Below are 26,569 nucleotides of genomic sequence, written 5' to 3' on the forward strand. Positions count from 1 at the left end.
AAGTTGATTTTGAAGACCACAAGTAGTAGACTTTGTCTTTTGTAAACACAGTTTCAACATGGTCTCATCGTGGATTGTGATGAGCCATGTTCAGTTACTTGTAAAACTGCTACCACAGAAAATAAAATGACAAACAACCTACTTCGCAGTTTAATAATGCGCGAAAGAGCTCAAACTATTTTAGAACAGCTCAATCCAGGAAAGTTTCTGTGTCTTCTGTGACCGTCGACAAAATATGGATACACAAATGAATAACAAAAACTAAGTGACCGACAAGAACAAAGGCCAAGGGAACATACTAATGCTATGGTCACACGAGGCAAATATTTGACAGAAATCAAAAAAAAACATCCGTCGCCACAGCCAGGAAACATTTTTAGCTCATATTGGATATATAATATCATGGTATGATTATTTTCCAAAAATTATATCCAGATATTTGGAAAATGGTTATGGAAAAAATTTTGACACTCATTTTGGTCAAATATTTGCCTAGTGTGACCATAGCCTAAGTAGTACACCAAATTGTAGCATACATATATTTTGCTGTAAACTGGTGGAAGCCTGTTATTTTAGGTTCACATAGAGTCACCTAGTCCATTGTGATACCACAAATGGTGAACATTCTTTGAGTATAAACCATAGTCGAAATATCGAAATACATACCTGTTTATAAATGAAGTGTCATATTCATTCAATTCAACATCTAGCCCTATGGAAATTGATCGAGAATGGGAGATTAGTGAATATAATTTTCATATCAAATGTAAAACTTACAGGTATCCAAGTTTGATATCGGAAGAGCTAAAATCTTAGTAAAATACTTCTTTTGAACACCACTTAATTAAAAATTGCTTTTTTCTCACAACTGAATTCTTTAATACATCAAAATGTACCTTAACAATAACGTCTACAATATATTGCCGTTACAACCAACAGTTGATTGTTATCGCTTTTATTTGTAATCGATTACAAGGTTGTATAATAGTGTTAGCAAAATAATAGCGAATGTCGATGGGCGACTGTTTATGTGTATTTCTCTATTTAGAAAAATAGAGAGATATCAAATGGCAAATTTTCAAAAGTCAAAAAGGATAATATCGTGTATTATGTATTATGACAAGCCTTTTCGATCGAATTTTTTTAGCAAAATCTTAAAACCGTTAGAAAGTTGGCGAATGAAATCTTTCACAGCCTACCAAATAAAATATATTCTAAAGCCTTGTAGCAGAGTGTGAAACCGCCAAGTTACGCCGCCGACCACTTTTTGCCAGTCGATGCCATAGACATTATAATACATACACTCATAGAAAAAAGAGCAGTCGATGTCTGCTGTTATATTTTTGTACTTCAGGGCCAAATGAACAACAATTTATAAAATTTTTAGATTATAAATTTTTCCCCAAAGCATATTTAAGAACCAAAAGTAGTTTTTGATATATTTTTGCACTGTAATATACTTACAAGCTCCTAAATACGATCAGCAAACATATTGCTTGCTGTTATGCCTCAATTCGATAAATATTCAGATTTTTGGTCAAATACTATAGATATTCATAAAATATTGTTTTAATTATGTTAGGATAGCTCCTAAGTTGACATTTTTATTTCTTTTAGCCAAAATAAAACACGTTTTAAAAATAGCAGGAAATGTTTGCTATTTCAGCAAACAGTGACTGCTGTCCCTTTTTTAGCAGATGAGCCATGGGTGTCAAACTAAGTTTGACAGTTCCGAATATAATATAAATAAACGAGAAAAATAAGAGCACGCTTACAATCTCTTTCGTTTTCCTTTTTGTAGTTTGCCAATTTTACACAAAATTAGAACGTTTCTGATGCAACAGAGGATTTATAAGTAAATTAATATATTAAAAGTTCTTATTGTGACCAAAACCGCGAAAATACCAAATTTAATTTTGAGCAGCGTTGCTCTTTACGAACAACACAAAATGCGTGAAAATTGATATTTGGGACTGACTCTTTACGAAAAAATCAAAACGAAATGTCAGAAAATTAATTTTTGGAACTGACACATTTTTTTAAGAGAAGAGTGGATCATCTATGTATTATAATGGCTATGGTCGATGCCTTCGGTGAATATGTCCACTCATCTCGACTCAAATTTAGCCGCCAATTATTCAAAAATATCGGTTCAAATCAGAAGAATGTATTAATAATTGTCGTATTTTTGCCAAAATGTTGAACATTTCACCTTTCAAGGTGCTATACTTATTTTGCAAAATTTTGGAGCAGAAAATCTTAATGAAGTGTAAATTTGATTGTAAGATTAGTTGTACACTTATGGCGTTTTCTTTTCTTATGAAAAATGCGCACTTTTTTTTTGCATTTTGGCCGGAAAATGTACTTTTTAAGTTCTTTTCTAAAAAAACAGGCAAAGTGCGAAAAGGCTTCGAATTCTGTTGTGAAAATAGTGCCACGCATAGAGTCAAATTACGGGCATTTTCAGCACTGCCAACAAACGAGAGTGCTGCGATTGCCCTGTTTCCTTCTTTGAATTCTTTTTTGCCCGCTGAAATGATAGCATTTTTTTAGGTTGCTGGTAACATTTTAAAAATGCGCATTCTGTACAGACAAAATGACGGCAAAGCACTTTTTTCAGAAAAGAAAACACCATTAATCTCATTACATTTCTGATGTCTTCAAATCTATTTTAAAATGGATAATTTTCCGCCGCCGAAGAGACATATTATATGCCGTCGCCGCCGGAGGCAAAATGGGTCGGCTTCATTCTCTGCTTGTGAGTGTAAACTATGATGGGGCCACTACTGCCTACTGTTTTTCAACTCATTTTAAAATTTTTCACATTTTTGAAATGTGAAAAGTCTTTAATGCGCTTTACAGACTATCAGTTATTCCGGACGACAGTGTTCGCGTCGAACATATCCCATATATTGTGCACATTATAAGTTAAGTCCGAAGGCATAATCGATACTGCTGCATGTTTATGGGATCGATAACACATTTACCGATTATTTAGTCATCGCCGACAAGTCGTATCGATCCCACACAATATAAGATTCTTCACAAACACCGACATTCCGTCCGGAATAACTGATAGTCTGTAAAGCGCATTACAGACTATCAGTTATTCCGGACGGAATGTCGGTGTTTGTAAAGAATCTTATAGTGTGTCGATACGACTTGTCGGCGATGACTAAATAATCGGTAAATGTGTTATCGATCCCATAAACATGCAGCAGAATCGATTATGCCTTCGGACTTAACTTATATTCAAATTTTATGTTATTATTGAACTGCAATATGGAATAGTAGAAGCTAGAGTTATAATGAGCTCAAAAAGGAGCTCAAAATGATTTATTACACTTTGCAATTCTTTACTGTAAAGAAGATCTTGGATCAGTTTTATTTGGCAACTTTCAATAAAGGTTGAGTTAAGGGCACCTTATACGGTCGGATAAACCCTGCGACACAACACGTTGCGGCGACAAATCCGATTGTATAAGGTCGTGTTCGGCTGTCGCGGGGACGTGTTGGCATAAAATCAAAACAACTTTGATTTTTTCTGGATGGGTGGTACTAATCATTGAGTGTAAGGGAATGTTCGACAAACATTATCAAAGACAAATTTATTTTTACATTAAAAACAGGCATTTCTGCATTGAAATTAATGATGGATCGCCAATTCTGGTTGAAAATTAAAGAAATATATAAATCTAAACTAGTATTGTGGCAAAAACGTGGAAAATATCCACTTCCAATCAATGGGAAACCAGGCGACAAGTATTTTAAATTCATCAAGTAATTTGTAATATATTAAATGTGGATTACTTCAGGAATCATTGTTTTGACACATATACCAGGATTTTTTTTATTATTTTCTTCCATTTTTTCAGTAAAAAATGGTTTCACCCATAAATCTTCGTACAACTTCATTGTTTGTTTATGCTTCTTCTTATTTTTTCATGTTGTCATCACATTTGTTCGTGCAGTGTAATGCGCTTTACAGACTATCAGTTATTCCGGACGACAGTGCTCGTGTCGAACATATCCCATATATTGTGCACATTATAAGTTAAGTCCGACGGCATAATCGATACTGCTGCATGTTTAGGGGATCGATAACACCTTTACCGATTATTTAGTCATCGCCGACAAGTCGTATCGATCCGACACACTGTAAGATTCTTTACAAACACCGACATTCCCTCCGGAATAACTGATAGTCTGTAAAGCGCATAAGGGCAAATCTTGAACGAACACACAACAAATAGACGAACCTCTGTCGGAGTGTTTATCCGACCGTCTAAGGTCCGCTTTACATTCATGCGTTGATGGAAGGGTTGGTATTTTTCAGTTTGAAGCACTCTAACAAAATGTTGCTTTCAAAGAGAAAATTCAACTCTTCAATCAACGGACGCATTAACACATGGTATGTAACTCAACCTTAAGGTAAGTACTATGTTCGCTGTTCGATTTGAAATTTTCGCGGTTACTTTATTAAAACAGTTCAATATAAAGCAGACAAATTAACACAATTGATGCGCAGTTTCTGTTCTTATAGATTTTGGAATGATTTTACTGGAATATGTTTGTTTTCATTTATAATATTGATAATTTCATAAAAGTAATCGCGAAAATAAAGTGTTTTCAACTCGAAAATCGAACATAGTACACGCCTTTAAGAGATAACCTTTTTTCTGGCTTCTTAAAGTAAAGTTACATTTTCGAGGTATTTTAGCATGTTTCCCAATTAACAACACTGATTTTTATATGTAATATATAAATATTTTTATACAACATTCGGGTACATTACCGATATTTTGCTGCTATATTATATATTTCGACAACATGGCCGATACACTTTTTAAGTATTTTAGCACTTTCGATAGACTAGCTGTGGCAACACTGATTGTCTTTGTTGATAAATGTATTTTGCATTTTTGTACATTATCGATATTTTGCTCCCATTACTGTTGCACACCCTCCTTCGTTTTGCGCGCTAAAATTTGCAAACCTACCATAAACAGAACATCTTCATCAAACAAACTATCGCTGGCAACGGAATATAAGACCACGCGCCCGTCCATTGAGAATTTTGTTTGATAAAATATTAGAAATATTGTGGATCATTAACTACTTACTGAATTGGATAAGTCGTTCTCCTGGAAATCGGGCGAAACTGTGGTAAATTCTATTCTTCGGACCAATATACAAGTAAAATTCCTTCAGGCAAGAAAGATGTCTTTGGCATTTCAAAATGATTCCGAGTCTGTGAAGCAGGCCTTATTCGAAGAGCTACAAAATCTACTTAGCTCGGAATCCACAGTAAGGATCTCGGCCGAACAACGAATGAAACAATTGGAGTTCACAGAAGGTTTGTTTATTTACGAAAAACATGTTTTAATGGCGTGATTTTAAGGTTATGATTCTGGTGTTGTTAACTTCTGCAAGGGCCACTGGAGGAAAAAATTGCATTGGAGTAGATAGTTTTGTTATTATTCATTACAATGAAAGTTAAAACATATAAGAAACCCCTTGGTAACAATAGTGACATTTCAACGTGGCGTTAGATATTATATGTCTACCTAAAGGAACACTGAAGTGAATGGAAGAGTCTTAATAATTGACATAAGAAAGGGGATGGGGAAGCCCTGTTGATGTGAGGCGATTGGTTTTACAATAGTCCAGTAGTTTTAACGACCCCTTTTAACCAGACACCCAGCTGACCTTAGCCAATTGTAATAGTCAGGCTGCTGTCCCTGTAAATTATAAAATTTGTCTTCGCCCGCCTTTTTTAATAAAAAGTCCAAAGATTGTTTTTAGATCCCCAATCTATAACCCTGATTTAAATTTCGCAAAATCCAAAATATGGAATTATCTACGAGTTTTAGTTATATGCGATTTGCAGATTCACAAACCAGAAATGCCGGAAAATTCGATTTTTAGGGCCGTGGCTATTTGAAATTTCTGTAGAATCCCTTCCACTAATCTACGATGTATAACTTAGGATATTCGTTTTTCTGTGGCTGGGTTTAACACCATACCAAAACTTCGAATTATGAGTGGATAGTCCTATAAATACTTAGGTAGGACGTAGGTTGGGTGGCAGCCCGATGTATCATCGATAATCGACCGCTGAAAAACTTTTTGGTGTTCGGTCGAAGCAGGAATCGAACCCACGACGGGCATGCTAATCATTGCACCACGGTGGTATATTCGGTATATTCCTAACTATCATTATTTCATTATTAAGACCTTCAGTTTTTAAAGAGTAGTTAGCTTTGTTATATTCATTTGCAGATTTTATTAAACCCATATTTTCTTCCTATCTAGGCTATGGCGTTTACCTCGCTGAACTTATAATGAATCAATCTTTCGATCTTCCGTTGAGACAAATTGCTTGTATTATGTTAACACGTTATGTGGAAAATCATTGGGGTGAATTGGATGAAGATGGAAATCCTAATGATGCTGGAAGTGTTGCCACCGACCAAGCCAAACGTACAATTCGCAACATTTTACCCAATGGACTGTATGATCCCAACTCTAAGATAAGATCATCAGTGGCCCATGCTATTTCAGCAATTGCTGCAACTGAATGGCCTGGTGTTTGGACCGAATTGTTTGATATCATCATTAAATGTCTGGGTGGTAATGAAGACTCTATACATGGAGCCATGCAAATTTTACAAGATTTTTCCTATGATGAAAAACAAATAAAAGAACTTGGACCAGTTGTTATCTCAGAAGTCTATCGTATATTCGAATCGGAACAGAATTATTCGATCAAAACCCGCACATCGGCCATACGCATATTGAAACCTTTATTTACTTCCATATGCATTAACATAATGGATAAACAAGAACAGGCCACTATGGCAAATTCCATATTGAACAATTTCATGGAGAAACTAATCCACTATTTGTCTATGAATAGTGGGGCTGCTTCCAATTTTATGTTGCGCATGGAAATTGTTAAACGTAAGTTATATAAAAAACGATAAAATTTCTTCTATAGAAAACCTCTTCATTTATTCCTTAGTTCTCACATACCTTGTAACCGAAATGCCCAAATATATACAATGTCATATGGATCGTATTTTGCCCGTTATTTGGCAACTACTAACACAAGTTGCTGAGACTTATGTTAAAGTTACAGTTAATCAAACCGAGCCAAGCCCATTCCCTGCTGCTGATAATGAAGACGATGATGAACTCAATAATTTCTCTGCTATGATTATTCAAATAATCGAATTTGTTCAATGTATAATTGGTGCTGGAAAATTCCGTTCAACTATTAAAAATGTTTTAACAGATTTAATTTACATTATGATTGTGTATATCCAAGTTCCTGTGGAACAAATCGAAGACTGGCATGAAGATCCTGAGAAATTTGTAGAGGATGAAGATGATGGTGGTGTTGAACTGACCATACGTGTCTCGGGTCAAGATGTCTTAGCGGTATGCTATCATGAATGATAATGTAATTAAAGAATTACAATTAATATTTTTTCATCCATACATAAAGGCTTTAAATGAAGAGTTGGGTCCTAAGGCCTTGACAGCCCTCCAAGAGGCTTTGGGCCGTCATATGAATGTTGCAGAAGCTGAAAAAGCTGCAGGCAATCCAAATTGGTGGAAAATTCAAGAAGCTTGTATGGTTGCTGTCCACGTTTTCCGCGATCTTATCTTAGATTCTGAAGAAAAATTTGAATTGTTAAATTATCTAACTTTGGTACGAAATTGGTTGAACAATCAAGAATGTCCCCACTTAGTGGGACGTGCTCTGTGGACTTTAAGCACCTATTCCAAATCAAAGTTATACAATCCACAGATGTTGGAGGAAATTTTAAATGTCACACTGCAGTGTTTGCAACCCGACAAGGCAATTGTTTTGAAAATTAGTGCTGTGAGGTAAGTGAAAAAAAGTTAAAATTATAATAATTAGAGTTTGTAAGGGGAAAAGTTAATTAAGATGAATATTCGATTACCATCACCCAAATTCTATCACCCAAATTTTTCTATGAAAGTTCAACTATCATCGAAATTTTCTATGAAATTTCTATAATCATCGAAATTTCCACAAAAACTCAATAGACGGAATTTGTTTATGCAAATTCGATTATCACAACATTTCTGTGAGAGTTCGTTTATTATCTGAATTTTCTTTGTATATTCATTCGATTACCATAAAAATTATATTATCACCGAAATTTTCTATGAAAATTCGATTATCATCGAAATTTTTTGACAATTCAATTATTATTGAAATTTTCTGTGAAAATTCAATAACGGAAATTTTCTATGAAAATTCCATTATGATCAAAACTTTTCTATAAAATTTCAATGGTCGAATTTTTATTATAATGAAATATTTCTATTCCCAATTTCTATAAATTATATAACAATAATATAATTATTTTGTCATTTATCCATTTCTTTTAGAGCTATACATGGATTCGTAGAGGCTCACGAAAAATCTGATGGAGAGAAACGAGCTTTGATCCAAGCCAAATTACCTGGTTTTGTCGAAGGTATTCTATCCTTAATTCCCGGTTGCAAAAGCTCTGTATTGAGTATGCTTTTAGAGGCTTTAACGACCATTATAACTGTAAGTTGAATGATTATACTTACATCAATATATTCGTCGACATAAATAATTGTGTTATACTTCTTTTTATTTCCAGTTCGATCCTGCCTTTGCGGCCCAGGCACAAACGAAAATAATTCCATTGACTATTGCAGTTTTTCTCAAATACCCTGAGGATCCTTTCATATTTGAAACGGTTCAAGATGTTATCAAAGTTCTTTGTCAAAATCCCCATTGTTTCCAACCGCTTCAAGAGAAATTCATACCCACAATAGTTAGCATATTGGCTTTGCAGGGTGAACAAGCTAATACGGCCAAACAAGATATTGCTCTTGATGTCCTAACCACAATTGTTAAATATTCCAAAGCTCCTTTACCCCCGGCATTGGTAGATACAGCTTTTCCAGCAATGATACAATGTGTCTTGCGTTCAGATGATCATGCCGTTATGATGGCTGGTGGAGAATGTCTACGGGCATTTATTTTCGTTTCACCCGAACAAATATGCTCCTACAATAATGGCGAAGGTCTTAATTATATCATGCAATTGACCACTATGCTATTGAATCCCATGAACAACGAATTGACTGCTGGTCAGATTGGTCGTTTGGTCATAACTATCATCACCAAAATGGGCAATATGTTGGGTGAAAATGTTGATTTACTTTTGAAAGCTGTCATAAGTAAAATGCAATTAGTTGAGTGTTTGAGAGTAATTATGAGTCTTGTGGTTGTATTTGCCCATCTGTTTTTAACCCAGATGGATGCCGTATTGAATTTCCTTTCTACGGTCCCTGGTCCAACTGGAGAACCTGCCATGCAGTTTGTTTTCAATAACTGGTTGTCCAAACAAACCTCCTTCTTTGGTGTCTATGAACGTAAAGTCACCACAATGGCTTTGTGTAAACTTTTCGAATATGGTGTAACAACACAAGACACGCGCATAACATCCATTAACGTTAAAGATTTGGTAGTTAATGAGGCCGCTAATAATACACCCAGGGTAAAAACTCGTTCCCAATCTCAAGCAAACCATCAATGGGTTACCATACCAGCTCTAGTAAAAATGTATAAGCTATTGATAAATGAACTCTATCATTTAAAAGAGGCTAATTTGGATGAGTACGAGACCGAATCCGAAGACGATGAAGATCCATCATCGGGAGCTGCTGAAAAACCAGCTGGTAATTCTCCACCAAAAGCACGTTTTGTCTCGGATTTGTATTTCAATGATGATGAAGATGACAACGACGATGATGATCAATTAACACAGGAACTTCTAAAGGATCCTCTATTTCAAACTAATATGGAAGAAAATCTAACGAAATTTTTACAGAATTTCTCTAGTAGCGAACATTTCCCTATGTTTGCTGGTCATTTGACAGATAGTGAAAAGGCCGTATTGAAATCAATACAGGTTGAAGTTCCTTAAATACCAGTGAAAAAAGGAATAATCAGCATATACATACATATTTATTTTGTGTCCTTATATCATCTATAATAGAATTTTTATAGCCCATCCTTCATTTGCATAGTTTGTTTTGCCATCGCTGTCGTTATACAATTATAGATTTGTTTATTTAAAAGTTTTTTTTTTTTCATTCTGTTCACAACGAAACTAATTTTTTATATATAATAAAAATGATAATTGCATCGATATACATATATACTAGATCGGAGTTTGGAATGGTTTTTTCTTCTTGGGGTTTGAAAAAATATTCTAGTCTCAGTTTTAACTTTTCTTTTACTACTGTTCGTAATAACAATGTCGCAGGCCGCTAATGGGTGGTAATGGCAGATATTTGGGAACTAAACATGTTACTACACGATGATGTGAAAATTGTTATCTACACTTCTATTTAATTTTGTTTCTAGTTTAGAGAAGCTGACTTTGCACCGGCGTTAATATAGTCGATCACTGTGGGTACCTTGCATGGCGAATGAGGAAACCTCCTCAAGAATAATATGGCCAGACATTTCATTAAAATCGTCTGGTCTGTTCCCGTCCCTTCATAGGATTGAGAGCACTTCCGCATACATCTCGCAATCGACCTACCTGGCAATTGCAATCTCTAAAGACAGGCCGTACATCAATCTAAAGAAAGCCAAAAGGGAGAGCTACCGAGACTACACAAAGCTTCGAATTTGACCCCCAAAAAGTCGACTTCGACTGCTGGACCGTTTTTGTATCCCTACGCTGCACACGCCTGCCGGTAAGTGACATTAGTATCTTGGGCCTGATTACTTGCAAAGGCTCTCGAATGTGACCCACAGAATCCATCGACTCTGGTATTCAGTCGAGTTTCTACTTCTGTGATCCATGAGGAAAACTGTGTGACCAAAGATTTGGAGACAAAGATCATCCCTGTGCGAAGACACAACTACATGTTGTCAAAGCAGTATCTCCTGGGTTGTTATCGCAGTAATCATGCAAACCACCATCTCATGAATGCACAACCACCACCCAGGAACGTAAGGGTTGATATACATAATCTAGAGCGCGAGATCCAGCGCTACAAAAGAGAACCTCTAGATCAAGCAGCGTACCAGGCAGGTTTGAACAGGATTCATGAGGATACTGTAGCTGAAGCGGTGAGAAGCTACAAGGTTAAACCTGTTCTCGGAATCCATCCACCGCCCATAGCACCGGAGGAAAGAGACCTCCCACGGCAGACTAGGGTAGTTTTAGCCCAGTTAAGGTCAGGCAAGTGCAGCCGCCTCAATTCCTATTTATCGGTGATTGATAGCAGCGTAGCTGACGTATGTCCGATTTGCAACCAAGGGCCACACGACACGCGTCATCTTTTCTCTTGCCCAGCTAAACCAACCCGACTTACCGCCAGGTCACTCTGGACGCACCCCACCTTAGTCGCAGTGTTCCTCGATCTGGCCACAAGCTGAAGTACCAAAGCGTATAACATAAAAATGGATGAAATCACAATAAACTGTTACAACAACAACAACCGAAGATTTGGTGGTGGTGTCATCAGTAGCTATAACTGGAAATATAAGCAGGGTAGTTTTTTTTTTTAACTTATCACAGATGGCATTAAGTCATAGTCTTAGGAATGCCTGATACTTGGGTTCAGGCACCGTCCGTCGCCAATGTGACTAAAGCTATGCCATTCTTTCTGTCGGTGTTCGGGAGGTTATTCTCAGTGTTCCACAATTTATACTTGTGCCGTCGGTTCACTTATTGATGCTCATGAAGAATGAGATCGGCAGATATAAACCAAGCGGTTGCTGCGTTCACACAAAATATTTTTTTAACTTCAATCCCGAAATTAATTGATGCAATTAATTTTTAATTGAAATGTCTTCAATCGCAGAAATGGTAGTATCAATCATCATAGTCAATTAAAAATTAATTGATCCAATTAAAAAATATTAATGGATACTATTAATTATTGTGATTGATTTTTGTTTTAATTAAAAAGTTTGTTGAATCAATTAAATTTTTGATTGAATATTTTTGGAAGTTTAATTAAAATTTTAATTGAAAATATTTTGGTGAAATTTTTTTCTGTGTTCATAAGAGGGGTTTCACTGAAAAGACTCTTAGTGTTGTCTTTTTATTGATATATGTTGCGCGTTCAGAGATTGTGAAATCGACTATGAGATCTAATGGGAGGGTCCCAAATCCAATGAAATGATGGATTCTCAGATTACATCAATTAACAGAGCATATAAAGCTAATCGAAAGTCCGGCGAGTTGTTGCAGTCACCTATATTTTTGTGGTGGCCTTCTCATCCATGATTATTCCTCTTTAGTCATTATCTTAAAGGGAATGCCATAGTTCGTCGTGGGCATTAAAGTCTTCGAAATCCTCCCACCATAGTTACTGACAAGATCCTTACACAGCACTTCGTACCTAATCTAAGGTATTTTTTCTATTTGGGAAAACCAGGATCATGGTTGCCGCAATAAAATATACCACCATCGGTAAGCTATAAACTGAAAGCACAGTGGCTGGTGTTTATTCCCAGATCCTCTACCTGTTCAAATCCTCAACGACACATAAATCGCATATGACGAAAAGATGGTCTTTCAAGACCCCATTGATCCTTTACACATTCCCTACGATGCAAACATATTTGTTGATTCCAGTGATAAGAGAGGTACAACATCGGTCAAGGTAACACAATTTTTTCTGCATGGCTCTGCACACAGAATTCAATCCGATTTAATAAAAGACACATGTTTAATTTTTTGTTATATGTTTATATGTATGTAAATAGTTCAAAATGTTTATAGAATTCCAAAACACAAAAGAAACGTACAAAAATTAAATCTGTTTTTAAATTTGTACCTTATACAAAATGAAAAAAGGCAATAAAACTCTACTAAAAATGCACACTAATAAATGCTGCAATTGACAATGATAATATTGTTGAGAGGAATGAAATCTTTAAGATTTTTGTGTTTTTTTCTATGGAAATAACATTCATGCATAAATAGTACATATAACCAGGTTATATAGTGAAACTTAAATGAAACGGAAAAACTATAGATAGATACAAAAACATGATATAAAAATATTAAAGATTAGGGGTGGATGGCTATGTAAATTCTATATGGGATGTTGAAAACGGCATTATCCAAATGGGCAATGCTGGTGCGTAAATTGAATAGATTCATGGGCAGTGACCATTTGCCAGTTTACAATTTCAAAACGGTATTGGCAGCTTCCACGACATGACGGGCCGATACACCAAACATGTCCAAAAGAACAGTAGGTGGTCCAGAGCGTGGTACACCGGGGACAAACAAGTGTTTAACAACGAAATCACGTTTATCAGCCAATACAGAGAGAACAGCTTCACCCAAACCACCCTGTCTGCAAAAAAAAAAATGTAGGGCATTATTAGGAATTCCTTTAAAACAAGATTTTCACAAACTTACTGGTAATGATCCTCAACAACAACAACACGACCGCCACAGGCACGACCATTTTCAACAATCAAGTCAGCATCTAAGGGCTTAACAGTGAATGGATCAATAACACGGGCATGAACACCAGCCTTTTCCAATTCAGCTGCGGCTGTCAAACACTCGTACAGTGTAACACCAGCGCCAATCAATAAAACTTGATCATTGGCACTTTGTTTGACCACTTTACCTTTACCAATTACGAAGGGCTCATTGTTGTCATACAACACCGCGGTATTGGGACGTGAAGTACGAATGAAACAAACACCCTTAGTATTGGCAGCCAATTCCACGGCACGTTCACAGCTCACTGCATCCGAGGGATAGAAAACAGTGCTACCGGGAATGGTACGGAACATGGCAACATCTTCCAAACCCATTTGAGAGGGGCCATCTTCACCAATGCTCACACCACAATGAGATCCAACAAAATTGACATTTGTCTGAGAGATGGCACCCATACGAATTTGATCAAAGGCACGAGTAAAGAAGGTGGCAAAGGTGGAGGCGAAGGCAATGGTACGATCACGGCAAGCAGCTCCAATAGCTACGCCTACCAAATTCTGTTCGGCAATGAAGCATTCAATGTAACGGTCTGGGAAAGCTTTCTTCAATTTATCGGAGAATGTGGAATTCTTTGTATCACCATCCAAAGCAATGACGCGATCATTGTGTTGTGCCAGCTTAGCTAAAGCTGTTCCATAGGCCAAACGTGTTGCCACTTGTTCACCCAGTTTGTAAGCTGGAGGAGAAGCCAATTTCACATTGGTGATATCTACAGGAGGAGCTGGCTTGCTCTTGGTGGGAGTTTGAGGAGCCAAAGCTGGTGGCCTGGCAGATGAGTCAACCATCAATCCTTGCAAATGTTTAATGATTTCATTGGCCTTATCACCCAAAGGTTTACCATGCCAATTGTCCAAATCTTCAATGTTGGGGAAAAATTTACCCTTGAATGTCTTGGCAATAATAGCAGTTGGTTTATTCTTTGTGATCGATGCCTCATAGAAAGCCTTGCACAATTCCTCAACATCGTGACCATCAACAACCAGAGCATGAAAACCGAAAGCCTCCAAACGTTTGCGATACACATCCATTTGATGTTGCAAAGATGTGGGCTCCGATTGACCCAAACGATTAACATCGAAGATAACACATAAATTGTCCAATTTATAATGGCCAGCAAAGTGAAGAGATTCCCAAATGGAACCTTCAGCGGATTCACCATCACCGACAACAACGTAAGTCCTAAAAAAATCATTTTATAGTTTTATTTTTAATTTCACCAATAATGTATTTACCTGTAATCAGCTTTATCGAAATTTTTGCCCACATAGGCCATACCGGAAGCAACAGCAACACCCTGACCCAAAGATCCAGTACCAACATCAATGAAATTCAAACGAGGTGTGGGATGACCTTCCAAATCACTATCGATTTTACGTAAATTCTGCAAATCTTCCACGGGGAAAAGTCCAGCTTCTGCCCAGGCAGCATACAAGATGGGAGCAGCATGACCCTTAGACAATACAAAACGATCGCTAGAAGGATCGCGTGGGAATTTCAAATTCAAACGCATGGTATTGAAAAACAATACCGACATTATTTCAGCAATCGAGGAACATGATGTTGGATGTCTAAAATTAAAGAAAAAAATCAAAACAGAATTAATGAGAATTTTCGCCTTTAAGGGGTCTATATTTTAAAGTAAGGTGATAAAAGCCATAATCCATATCTTATGGGTTTAAATAAACCACACGTTTCCAATTCTTGCCGTTCTATAGACAGCTCATTGTATTATTTACTACCCACCAAATATTCGCATAAAAAAGTCGTGCTTACCTAACCTAACGTATGCACGAAAATGTGGCCCTACGTAAGGACAATCGAAGACAAAAACATGGTCGGTAGACCATGGACGCTCCAACGACGCTTGACACGGTCGCATAAAGCATGTATAACAGCTAGAAGCTCATGTTCCGTACTTTATTTCGCCCACAAGTAAAATGTCAACAAGATAGACTTTTTTATTTTTATTTATTTATATTTATTGTAAAAATAACCAAGCCTTTAGGCCAATATAAAACAGTTAGAACGGTTTTTCGTTTTGGGGTCTCATTACCAGAAAGGTAACGACTAAAGAAAATGCCGGTGGTACTTCATGTCAGTCACCATGGTGTAATAGTTAGCACACCCGCCTTGCATCCAAACATCCAGGGATGAAACCCAGTATACAAAACTAGAATGAGTCTAACTAACTATCTGGCTGTCAATAAACCTTACCTAACCTAACCTGTATATGGGGGCAATATTTTTTTTTCGAAGTCAAGCATATAAAGGGTGATTTGTTAAGAGCTTGATAACTTTTTTTTTTAAAAAAACGCATAAAATTTGCAAAATCTCATCGGTTCTTTATTTGAAACGTTAGATTGGTCCATGACATTTACTTTTTGAAGATAATTTCATTTAAATGTTGACCGCGGCTGCGTCTTAGGTGGTCCATTCGGAAAGTCCAATTTTAGGCAACTTCTTCGAGCATTTCGGCCGGAATAGCCCGAATTTCTTCGGAAATGTTGTCTTCCAAAGCTGGAATAGTTGCTGGCTTATTTCTGTAGACTTTAGACTTGACGTAGCCCCACAAAAAATAGTCTAAAGGCGTCAAATCGCATGATCTTGGTGGCCAACTTACCGGTCCATTTCTTGAGATGAATTGTTCTCCGAAGTTTTCCCTCAAAATGGCCATAGAATCGCGAGCTGTGTGGCATGTAGCGCCATCTTGTTGAAACCACATGTCAACCAAGTTCAGTTCTTCCATTTTTGGCAACAAAAAGTTTGTTAGCATCGAACGATAGCGATCGCCATTCACCGTAACGTTGCGTCCAACAGCATCTTTGAAAAAATACGGTCCAATGATTCCACCAGCGTACAAACCACACCAAACAGTGCATTTTTCGGGATGCATGGGCAGTTCTTGAACGGCTTCTGGTTGCTCTTCACTCCAAATGCGGCAATTTTGCTTATTTACGTAGCCATTCAACCAGAAATGAGCCTTATTGCTGAACAAAATTTGTCGATAAAAAAGCGGATTTTCTGCCAACTTTTCTAGGGCCCATTCACTGAAAATTCGACGTTGTGGCAGATCGTTCGGCTTCAGTTCTTGCACGAGCTGTATTTTATACGGTTTTACACCAAGATCTTTGCGTAAAATCTTCCATGTGGTCGAATAACACAAACCCAATTGCTGCGAACGGCGACGAATCGACATTTCACGGTCTTCAGCAACACTCTCAGAAACAGACGCAATATTCTCTTCTGTACGCACTGTACGCATTCGTGTGGTTGGTTTAATGTCCAATAAAGTAAACTGAGTGCGAAACTTGGTCACAATCGCATTAATTGTTTGCTCACTTGGTCGATTATGTAGACCATAAATCGGACGTAAAGCGCGAAACACATTTCGAACCGAACACTGATTTTGGTAATAAAATTCAATGATTTGCAAGCGTTGCTCCTTAGTAAGTCTATTCATGATGAAATGTCAAAGCATACTGAGCATCTTTCTCTTTGACACCATGTCTGAAATCCCACGTGATCTGTCAAATACTAATGCATGAAAATCCTAACCTCAAAAGAATCACCCTTTATAAATCATGGACAAGTGGCTGTCCAATTGATCAGTCGCCAATAAGATAGAATTTTCCGTTTTGGGCTATCATTTTAAAGAGTAAGGTAACGACTAAAGAATATGCCGGTCCATGGATCAATCCCAGTTTCCATCAAAATGAGTTGATTCCAAATAGCGGGCTGCTACTAAACCTTTTCTAACCTTACCTGTATATGGGGGATATATCTAAATTTAAACGCTAGCATCTTTGAGCCAAAAATATAGCGTGCACAAAATTGGATAAAATAGATGAAGAATTGGGGTGTGTATCCTACGAAACAACAAATAGATGCACTGACATATGGATACCAAAAGGTTCATAGACTCAGAAGGCGATCCTAAATCGATCGGTATACCAACAACTGTATTATCTAAATTTCTTCAATGAAATTTCCAAAAATTTTCAATTTTAAATTTTAATTAAAAACAAATATATACAGTACTAAGTTCTACCTATGAAGACTAGATCAGATTCTGGATTTATAAGACCTAATTTTGTTTGAGTTTTAGAGAAATCATAAACATATCGTGCAAATGATGAAATAACGCCTTGATTTGAAATCTTAAATCTATAGATTTTTACCGCCATTATTTAAATGATTACGAGTAGTAAAATCTTGAAATTGTACTTTCAGTTTCAAGCAATTTTCATGAACAGTTCGCCTGCTATACACTGAAAGAAGAGTTTTCTTTTCTGATGAACGAAATTTTATACAAGCAAAGTTTCCTTTTACCATAAATTTTAGAGACAATCGTTGAATCGCTTATCAAAAATTCGTATTAAATTCGTATCCAAACGAAAATATTTTATACGAAAGGGGATTTTCGTTTGTTTAAAATTTCATTCCGAAGGAAAATATTTTTCCTTTGGGTGTACCCTCAAGAAGAAAAATCGGTCTATATCGATGCCTTACCATATGGACCGGTAAGAATAAATGCAATACATATTTTTGAGAGTCTACAATACCAGTATATTTATATATGTATATATCGAGCAGATCGGATAAAAACTACGGTTTCTAGAAGCCCAAGGAGTTAAATCGGGAGATCGGGCTATGTGGGGGCTATACCAAAACATGGGTCGACACACACCATATTCAGCTGACCTTTTTGTGGTCAGCCGGATTCTAGAAGTCCTAGAAATTCCGGAGGTAGGCCTATATGGGGGCTATACCAAAACATGGACCAATACTCACCATTTTCGACGCACCTCTTAATGGTTCTCAAATAACTCTAGAATTCCAATTTCAGACAAATTGTCTACATGGGGGATATACCCAATAAAATACCTCTAGATTTTCAATATCAGGCAAATCGGATAGTAAATACAGTTTCTAGAGCCCGAGAAGAAAAATCAGGAAGCCCAAGAAGCAAAATCGGAGATCGGTCTATATGGGGGCTATATCAAAACACGGACCGATAGGCACCATTTTAGGCACACCCTTTTATGGTCATAAAATACCTCTAGATTTCCAATTTCAGACAAACTAAATGAAAACTACGGTTTTTATAAGCCCAAGACCGTAAATCGGTAGATCGGTTGCAAACAATAACCGAATCTGTGCCAAATTTCAGGACGATAGCGCCATTATTTAGGGATGTAGAGTGATTACAACAGACAGACGGACATGCATGCACCTGTCTTAGAATTTCTCCCTGATCAAGAATATATGTATACTTTATATAGTCGGAAATCGATATTTCGATGTGTTACAAACGGAATGACAAACTTATTATATCCCCATCACCATTCTATGGTGGTGGGTATAAAAAAAAAAAAAAAAAAAAAAAAAAAAAAAAAAAAACAATACCAAACAAATATACACCGCATTAAGTTCGGCCGGGCCGAATCTTAAATACCCACCACCATGAATCAAATATTATAGTTTCCTTTGAAAATTTCAGGGGGGTTTGATGATAGATGCTCTCAAACAGAGCAGTTCAACCAGTAAACTTCCCGACGATAAATTTAAAGATTCTACCTACGAAGACTATATCAGATTCTGGATTTATAAGAACCAATTTTGTTTGAGTTTTAGAGGAATCATAAACATGTCGTGTAAGCGTGCAAGAAGATGATGAAATTACTCCTTGATTTGAAATCTAAAATCTGTAGATTTTTACCCCCATTATTTAAATGATTACGAGAAGTAAAATCTGCAAATTTTACATTCAGTTTCAAGCAATTTTCGGCACACCTTTTTTTGGTCCTAAAATACTTTTAGATTTTCAATTTGAGGCAAATTGGATAAAAAATACGGTTTCTATAAGCCCAAGAAGTAAAATCGGGATATCGGTCTATATGGGGGCTATACCAAAACATGGACCGATACTTACCATTTTTGTGGTCTCAAAATACCTCTAGATGTGCAATTTCAGGCAAATTGGATAAAAACTACGGATTCCAAAAGCCCAAGAAGTAAAATCAGAAGATAGGTCTATATGGGGGCTATACCAAAACATGGAGAGATTGACATACCTCTTTATGGTTCTAAAATACCTATAGATTTCCAATTTCAAGCGAATTGGATAAAAACTAAGGATTCTAGGAGCCCAAGAAGTAAAATCGGAAAATGTTTTGGACCGACACTCACCATTTTTGGCACACCTCTTTATGGTCCCAAAATACCTCAAGATTTCAAGCGAATTGAAAAAACTACGGTTTTTATAAACCCAAGACCCCAAATGGGTAAGGTCGCTTTATATGGGGACTATATCAAAACCTGGACCGATATAGCCCATCTTCGATCTTCACCTGCCTGCAGACAAAAGACCAGTTTGTGCAAAATTTTAGCACGATTGCTTCATTATTGAAGACTCTAACGTGATTACAACAGACAGACGGTCGTGGTTAAATATTTCTGGCAATATATCTCGAAAAATATTTTGGTTATATAAAAGATGTTTTAGAGAATTACTATAGTATATATATTCCAATTTTTGTCAAGGTAGGCTTTTCGAAATGTTCAAATTCGACTTTTGGTGTTAGCCAGAATCGGGTGGAAATCGACTTTAGAAAATGTGAAATTGTTATAGTTTAAAAGTAATTCATTTGTACAGAAATACTCTAAATATGAATGTATACATTTTCCAAATTGTCAAAAAAAAATTTTAAACAGTCGACTATTTGATTCTAATTACATTTATGACATTAAATCCCTATACTGAATTTGTATTTAAACAAATTTATCGAAATTTCAACTTAATTTGACAATTCTACTTAACAAAAAATGTTAATGAACATAATACAAATGGTAAATTTCGTTCTTGACAAAACACCAACGACCACAAAAATCATATTGAACACGGTTGCTAAATGAGACAATGTGTGACAGAACCCCACATTCACTTTCATATCAGCGAAAAAATTTGCTGATATAGAAGGTAATAATAGCAAAGTATGTATGAAAAATTACTATTATTTGTTTATATGAGATGCAGTAAACATTCGAAAACACAGACATTGGGTATGTGTGTATGTGTCTGCGTGAATGATTTGTTATAAGATCATTCGATGATATATATATGAGACTATCATCTCAAAATGAGAAGAGTAGCGCATTGATATGACAATAGTATTAAAATTTTATTAATTAATGAATGAAAAAGAGTAAAAGCGAAAGTGTTCATAATATTTACGATTTTTATCAGTAGACTCTTGATAATCGAATTTCTCTCATCGACAGGTGGTAAAATATTGCATCCCATTAATATTGCGGGCAAAAAAGAGAATAGAATTATAGTTTTCTGTGGGGTAGGAATTAGCCTATTTTGAAAAACAAAGCATGTATCTAATGAAAAATTTTGTGAGGTAGGTTAATTGCAATGGATTGGATTTGGGAAAAAAGAATGAATTTCTTTTTAATACGCCCAATATTTTGAAGAAGTACAGTAGCTTACATCACCCCTCTTACAAACGTCGAGTTTGACTACGAGCTGCTGTCCCACACAATGTATTCTACTGATTTGGCTCCATCTGATTTATTTTGACTTCCAAATCTACAAAATTCATTCGATTTTAAACAAAAAATTCTAATTTGAAATTTGCTGCTTAAATTCGAATTTTAGTTTTTCAAATTCAAATTTGAATTTTTAGTGTTTGGTCTTACTATGACAAAACTAAGCCGCGTGCGGTATAGGGATTAGATTTATTGGAAAGAGCTTGAGCGCAGTTTTCATAATCATTAAAGTGTTCATTACAAAGGAATTTGAAGTGCAAATTTGAAAATAATTTTTCAACATTTTTTTATTACGGAGCCCACTATGCCAAAAATAAGCCAAGTGGGGTGTAGACTAGGTTCATTGGACAGGGCTTGAACTCAGTTTTCATAAACTCGGCTAAGTTTTTGGAAATTTCAATTTTGGAATTTATCTTCACGCACATAATCTGGTGACAATTGGGGTGCAGTTAGATTTAAAAAACCATACAAAATTGAAGGAGAATCGGTCAAGAAATATTTTGGGGATACAAAAGTCGGAGTAGATTTTTCCCTCCGGAAGAAATGGCTACTATTAGTTGAAGTTAAACATGAATATGTAAAAAATATATTTTGAAAAGTTTGTATATTTTTAATGATTTCCAATCAAAAAAAAATTTTTAAAAAATTTATAGATTGGAATAATAATAAGTCCAGATACAATAAAGAAGTAGGTTCAGTTTAAGTTTATATTTAGTTATTAAGCTTTCTACTTTTATTTATGTTGTAAAATGTTTTTCTAGTTTTATTTTTATTTTTTGGGACATGAAGGATGAATTGTTAAGATATCGAATCAAAAAAAAAAAAAAAAAGATCGGTGAGAAATCCGCAGATAATTATACCACGAATAAATTGTTCCCTTTTTGAGAAGGGGTTTATTGTTACTACTGCTAGGGTTTGGAACAATCTTCCTGTAGCAGTAAGGGATTTTGGGCTTCCTGAGAATCAATTTAGGAACTTGCTACTGACTAGTTCGAATGAATATATTTAATGTTGGCTGTTATTTACCAATGGTAGGTGTTAGTTTACTTTTATTAATATTAGTTTTCTATGTGACTTTGGCCAAAGTGAGGATGGTGGAGTGTAGGGTAATTTAAGTATTAATGATTAGTATTGATAACTTTACAATTACTATTTTTAAGAACAATACGATTTATTGGCCACGAAGGCTTACTGTATTGTTAAATAAATGAAATGAAAAAGAAGTCAATGATTTAACAGTTTTTTGTATTTTGCCAAAAGGAACATATAATATTATGATAAATTTCTTATTAAAATCTAATTATATATAACTCAACTAACTCATTTCTAATACCGTGTATAATTGTTAAAATTAAACGTAATCTTTGTCTGTATTTGGTGCGACAAACATTGACGCTATAGTTTTGTTGATTATCTGTGCTTGTTGATATTCATTTGATTTTTTTTCTTTTACTGCTTTCTACTTTCTATGTGCGAATATTGTATACGAGCAAAATCTGAGGTAAAATATTCGCAATAAACAAGCGGGAAAAATGACGATAATCAAAAAGCCCTATTGATAATGCCGGTATACTTTCGAAACGAAGCAGTGGAAGAAAAGGCACATAAAACTAAATAATTCATAGTTATTCAATCACATATGAAGATAATGATATTAGAGTTGCCATCATTAGTTCTTTTGATTTCTAACTTGTTTAAAATATATTTAAGATTATCAAACGATTTTCATAATCATCAGTCTGAACGTTAAATATATCAGTCTAACATTTCATGGATCTCTCAGTAAAAGGGGATAAAGCACAGATGATGATATCGAGCTGTTGATATGAACTGTTGAAGTTGAAAATTAAAAATTTAAAATAGTCGAGAAATTTATCTACCTTGGAACACCTGACTTAACTTAGGCTCAGCAACAACGTCAGTAGGATGAATGATAAATTCTAAATGATTTTTGGCTAGCATTCACTATAGGAACAATACATCAACGATGTCATTATTCACATTGTGTTTTTTTGCTGCCTCCGGGCCAATGACACGCCAAACTTGCGACGCTCTGAAACACCTCTCTAAAAGTGAACAATTCCTGTAAACCTTTTTTATATTAACGCATTAAAATTAACCTTTCATAACTGGTTAAATGTGGACAAAATTTAGCCGACCGTGAGTGTCCAATTCTGAGAGTTTTCATTGTATTTTACTTGTCAGCCTCATTGTTCACTACATGAAAAGATCAAATCAATATACAATTTGACATCAGAGTCAATGGCGAAAAGAATTTAAGAAAAAAAAACGTTATAATCCCCCATATTCCGATTCGGAATCGCAAATCGCCAGAATTTAGTTTTCTTATAAAGAAAAGTATTGAGATACTATTGGACTTAAATTCAATTTCTATTTAAACTTCTTATTTATTATCCACAAAATAATAAATAAGCCTCAAGGCCAAAAAAAGAGAACTATGTTGCCAAATTTTTAATTTATATGTTTTGGGGTTAAGAAAATATGGCAAAACAAACATTTTGCGATTTGCAATTCCGAATATCGGAACATACCCCGATATTCTCGGTAACACAGACTTTCATAGTAAACTGTTCATATCACTGTTAATTTTGATAAGCTCAAAGGTGGACAAAAAATCCTCAAGTCACATGTTGGCAACGCTTGAGCTGCAGCACTTCCCTGGATCTTCTTTATGTGACTACTTTGATAATCCCTATGTGAAGACAGTACATGTTTTCACAATAGCACAGGATGTTATCGCAGTGATCATCCTAATTGCCACACTGTCGACAAGTAACCACAACGAAGGAATGTCAGGGTTGATATTATTACATAGAAAGCGTTATAAAAGTATGCTTCTTGACCAGGCAGGATACAAGAAGCGAACAGAACAGTCGTAATATGGGAGTAAAACCATATTACTGGAGGGCGAAAAACCCGCGGACCAGCCTAGTTTTTGCCGTACTAAGATCTGGCCAGTGCAGCCGTCTGAACTCTTATTTACCTGTGATTGATTGCAGCGTAACATACATGTGACCCCATGTAACCTACCGTCACATGACACGCATCATTCATGTCCTTGTACCGCCTTGGGAAATCCCGTCAGAGTCGAAATATTCCGTGATCTGCATACAAGATGAAAATAAACCCATATCGCACCAGCCTGATTATACTACCTGTTCTGATGCATGACTTTGTTATAATTCGAAACTAAATTAGCGCATGAAATAATCCAAAGATTATTCTTAAAATATTTGTACCAATCCGCTTTGACGAATTGCTTGGAATGTTGGTCCTCACAGTGGTACACATTCTTAAGATCCCAACAAAACAATATGGATACAAATCACAATCTTGTTTTACCATAAATTCAGAACCCATTTTTATTGGGATTAGAATTGGGTGGTAGCAAAACAATGTCGAAAATTGATCATGCGGAACAAAGTAGGTGCAAGAGAATGTATTTTAAGGATAGAATATTAAGTAAATTAAAAATTTAAAAACTGTAAAAGCAAATTAAAATTATAACTTTTTTGATTAAAGCTGAGTACTATGTTCAGTTTTCAAGCTGAAAACCAGCTTATTTTCACGGTTACTTTTTTTAATCATTTACTTTCGAAATATTAAATGGTTCGCAATCAATACATTGGATCTTATCCATCCATAATTTGAAGAGACTTGACAAAAATGTTATCGTCTTCATATATATTTTTGCACTTTTAATTTAGTGTTTTGGTGAAAAAATCGAACATAGTACTCACCTTAACGTGATGATCCAAAGTTTCGTGTAGATTTTTTGATTTTTTCAAATTGGTTTAATTGGTGATGTTTTTAAAAGTTCCCTCTACATATTTTTTTTTATCGAGTTCGCAATGTACTCTAAGTTAGCTCTAATATGAGTACAATAATGCTTATATGGGAAGGGGTCCCCATTTTGACCATATACGATATATTACACTTTATTTTGATACCATATTCATTATACAATGAAACCTCTCAAACATGGACACTCTGAAAACCCGACACCTCCCAAACATGGACAGTTGTCTGGGGACGTTTGCTATATTAACACATTAAAATCTCTCAACCCTGGACACATCTCAAAGGTGGACAAAATTTAGGCGACAGTGGGTGTGCACCTTTCAGAGATTTCACTGTAGTTGGGGTAGATTTGGTGTGTTGGATACCAAAACCAATATAAGCAATAAGGTAGTATCCAGGGTCTGCAACTTCGCAAATATGCCCTTTCTGACAAAAGGTGGAACATTACATTGAGTTCAAAATAAAAAATCTATGCCTTTGCCAAAAATTGGACCTATCCGGATAACTTGTGCTAAGTACATTTAAGCTGACAATGCAATACCTAATACCCAAAAGAAATACTCCCAAACTGTTATTATATTTAGTTTCAAGGTGTCACATAAAATCTAATTGGAAGCACTTGAACATCTTGGAGACCCATGTCATGCAAGCAAACATTCAAATACAAACTTCAGTGGTGTGAGAAGTTTAGTGAGTATTTTTTTTTGTGCTTAGCTAGACACTATCACTAGTCAAGGTCGAAAAAGGTCACAATAGAGATTGCAGCAAGTTATCAAAAAAATGATACAAAATGCGGTTTAAATTTAATTTGAAAACCAAAATTTTAAAAATATAGTCATGTTATGCGATATGAAACCACGTGTTCCAAAGATAGCTACCCATACTGGCTCACACTGCCTGCATACATTTGCAACATTTTTTGCAATAACCAATAAAGCTGTAAATGTTCAACATATTGTGTGTTTTCTCTGGTGTTACTACTAGACCAAGGATAAACTACTTTTACTCCTATTTGAAATCATAAGTAATGTCCACTATTTACAACTTAAAAATATATATGAAGGCTTTATTCAATGTATAAAATATGAGAACATATTAAAATGCACTGTTAACCTGAAATATGATACAATATTGAAATATATAAAAGTTTAGCTTACCCGGATTTGGAGGCCTGAGTTGAGGTAATGGAATGGATACGCAAACGTTGTGCGATATCTTTCAATTCCTGGATAGCTTTAGCTTCAGGTTTGTGGTAAGACATATTGTTGTTTTAAATGCTTTGTAGTTTATTTAAATAAGAATTAGAAAAAATATACTGTTGCACTTTGTTCTGTAAAACCACACTTGCTACTACTTCGTTCTATCTATACAACTTTAATGAGCTGTTTCGTTGTTTAGCGGCCGGCTTTCGAAATCAAACTGACATTTTTAATTTTGCAAATATTTGTAATAGCCGGGTGACAAAATAATGACGACGTTCTTAGCAGTGATGCCAATTTGGTGCTTTCAGCACCAAATTTAGTGCTTTTTGATTTCCAAAAAGCCCCAAGCTGGCTTTTTAGTGCCTTTTCAAAAAAGCACCAACTTGGTGTTTTCTGGCGTTTTCTTTAGTGCTTTTTCCAATT

The 26,569-nt window shown here is 35.6% G+C and overlaps 3 protein-coding genes across 3 annotated transcripts in view; 2 read left to right on the top strand and 1 right to left on the bottom strand.

Moving 5' to 3' along the window:
- Positions 1 to 26,569, top strand: part of LOC142222988 (uncharacterized) — a 184,005-nt gene that overhangs the window by 12,356 nt on the left and 145,080 nt on the right. The window lies entirely within an intron of this gene.
- Positions 4,966 to 10,244, top strand: LOC142220537 (importin-9-like). The gene is made up of 6 exons (XM_075289723.1): positions 4,966 to 5,356; positions 6,316 to 6,963; positions 7,025 to 7,443; positions 7,511 to 7,896; positions 8,428 to 8,593; positions 8,670 to 10,244. Exons 1-6 carry the CDS (start codon positions 5,221 to 5,223, stop codon positions 10,002 to 10,004), a joined length of 3,090 nt encoding a protein of 1,029 aa, XP_075145838.1. The 5' UTR covers positions 4,966 to 5,220; the 3' UTR covers positions 10,005 to 10,244.
- Positions 12,774 to 26,372, bottom strand: LOC142220538 (transketolase-like protein 2). The gene is made up of 4 exons (XM_075289725.1): positions 26,102 to 26,372; positions 14,801 to 15,136; positions 13,476 to 14,747; positions 12,774 to 13,410 (listed from the first exon to the last, which is right to left on the bottom strand). The coding sequence occupies exons 1-4, from the start codon at positions 26,203 to 26,205 to the stop codon at positions 13,233 to 13,235; spliced, it is 1,890 nt and encodes a 629-aa protein (XP_075145840.1). The 5' UTR covers positions 26,206 to 26,372; the 3' UTR covers positions 12,774 to 13,232.

The sequence above is a fragment of the Haematobia irritans genome, chromosome 1 (assembly GCF_050003625.1).
Source record: "Haematobia irritans isolate KBUSLIRL chromosome 1, ASM5000362v1, whole genome shotgun sequence".
In the NCBI taxonomy this organism is placed as follows: Eukaryota; Metazoa; Arthropoda; class Insecta; order Diptera; family Muscidae; genus Haematobia; species Haematobia irritans.

What these genes read in the sequence shown, in the direction of transcription:
- LOC142220538 (XM_075289725.1), bottom strand. Translation starts at nt 26,205, where the DNA reads ATGTCTTACCACAAACCTGAAGCTAAAGCTATCCAGGAATTGAAAGAT. An exon ending in ACTCAGGCCTCCAAATCCGG is followed by an intron (nt 15,137 to 26,101) that starts GTAAGCTAAACT and finishes CTTTAATTTTAG; the next exon opens with ACATCCAACATCATGTTCCT. An exon ending in GTTGTTGAGGATCATTACCA is followed by an intron (nt 13,411 to 13,475) that starts GTAAGTTTGTGA and finishes TTTTTTTTGCAG; the next exon opens with ACAGGGTGGTTTGGGTGAAG.
- LOC142220537 (XM_075289723.1), top strand. Translation starts at nt 5,221, where the DNA reads ATGTCTTTGGCATTTCAAAATGATTCCGAGTCTGTGAAGCAGGCCTTA. An exon ending in CGGGTCAAGATGTCTTAGCG is followed by an intron (nt 7,444 to 7,510) that starts GTATGCTATCAT and finishes CCATACATAAAG; the next exon opens with GCTTTAAATGAAGAGTTGGG. An exon ending in TTGAAAATTAGTGCTGTGAG is followed by an intron (nt 7,897 to 8,427) that starts GTAAGTGAAAAA and finishes CATTTCTTTTAG; the next exon opens with AGCTATACATGGATTCGTAG.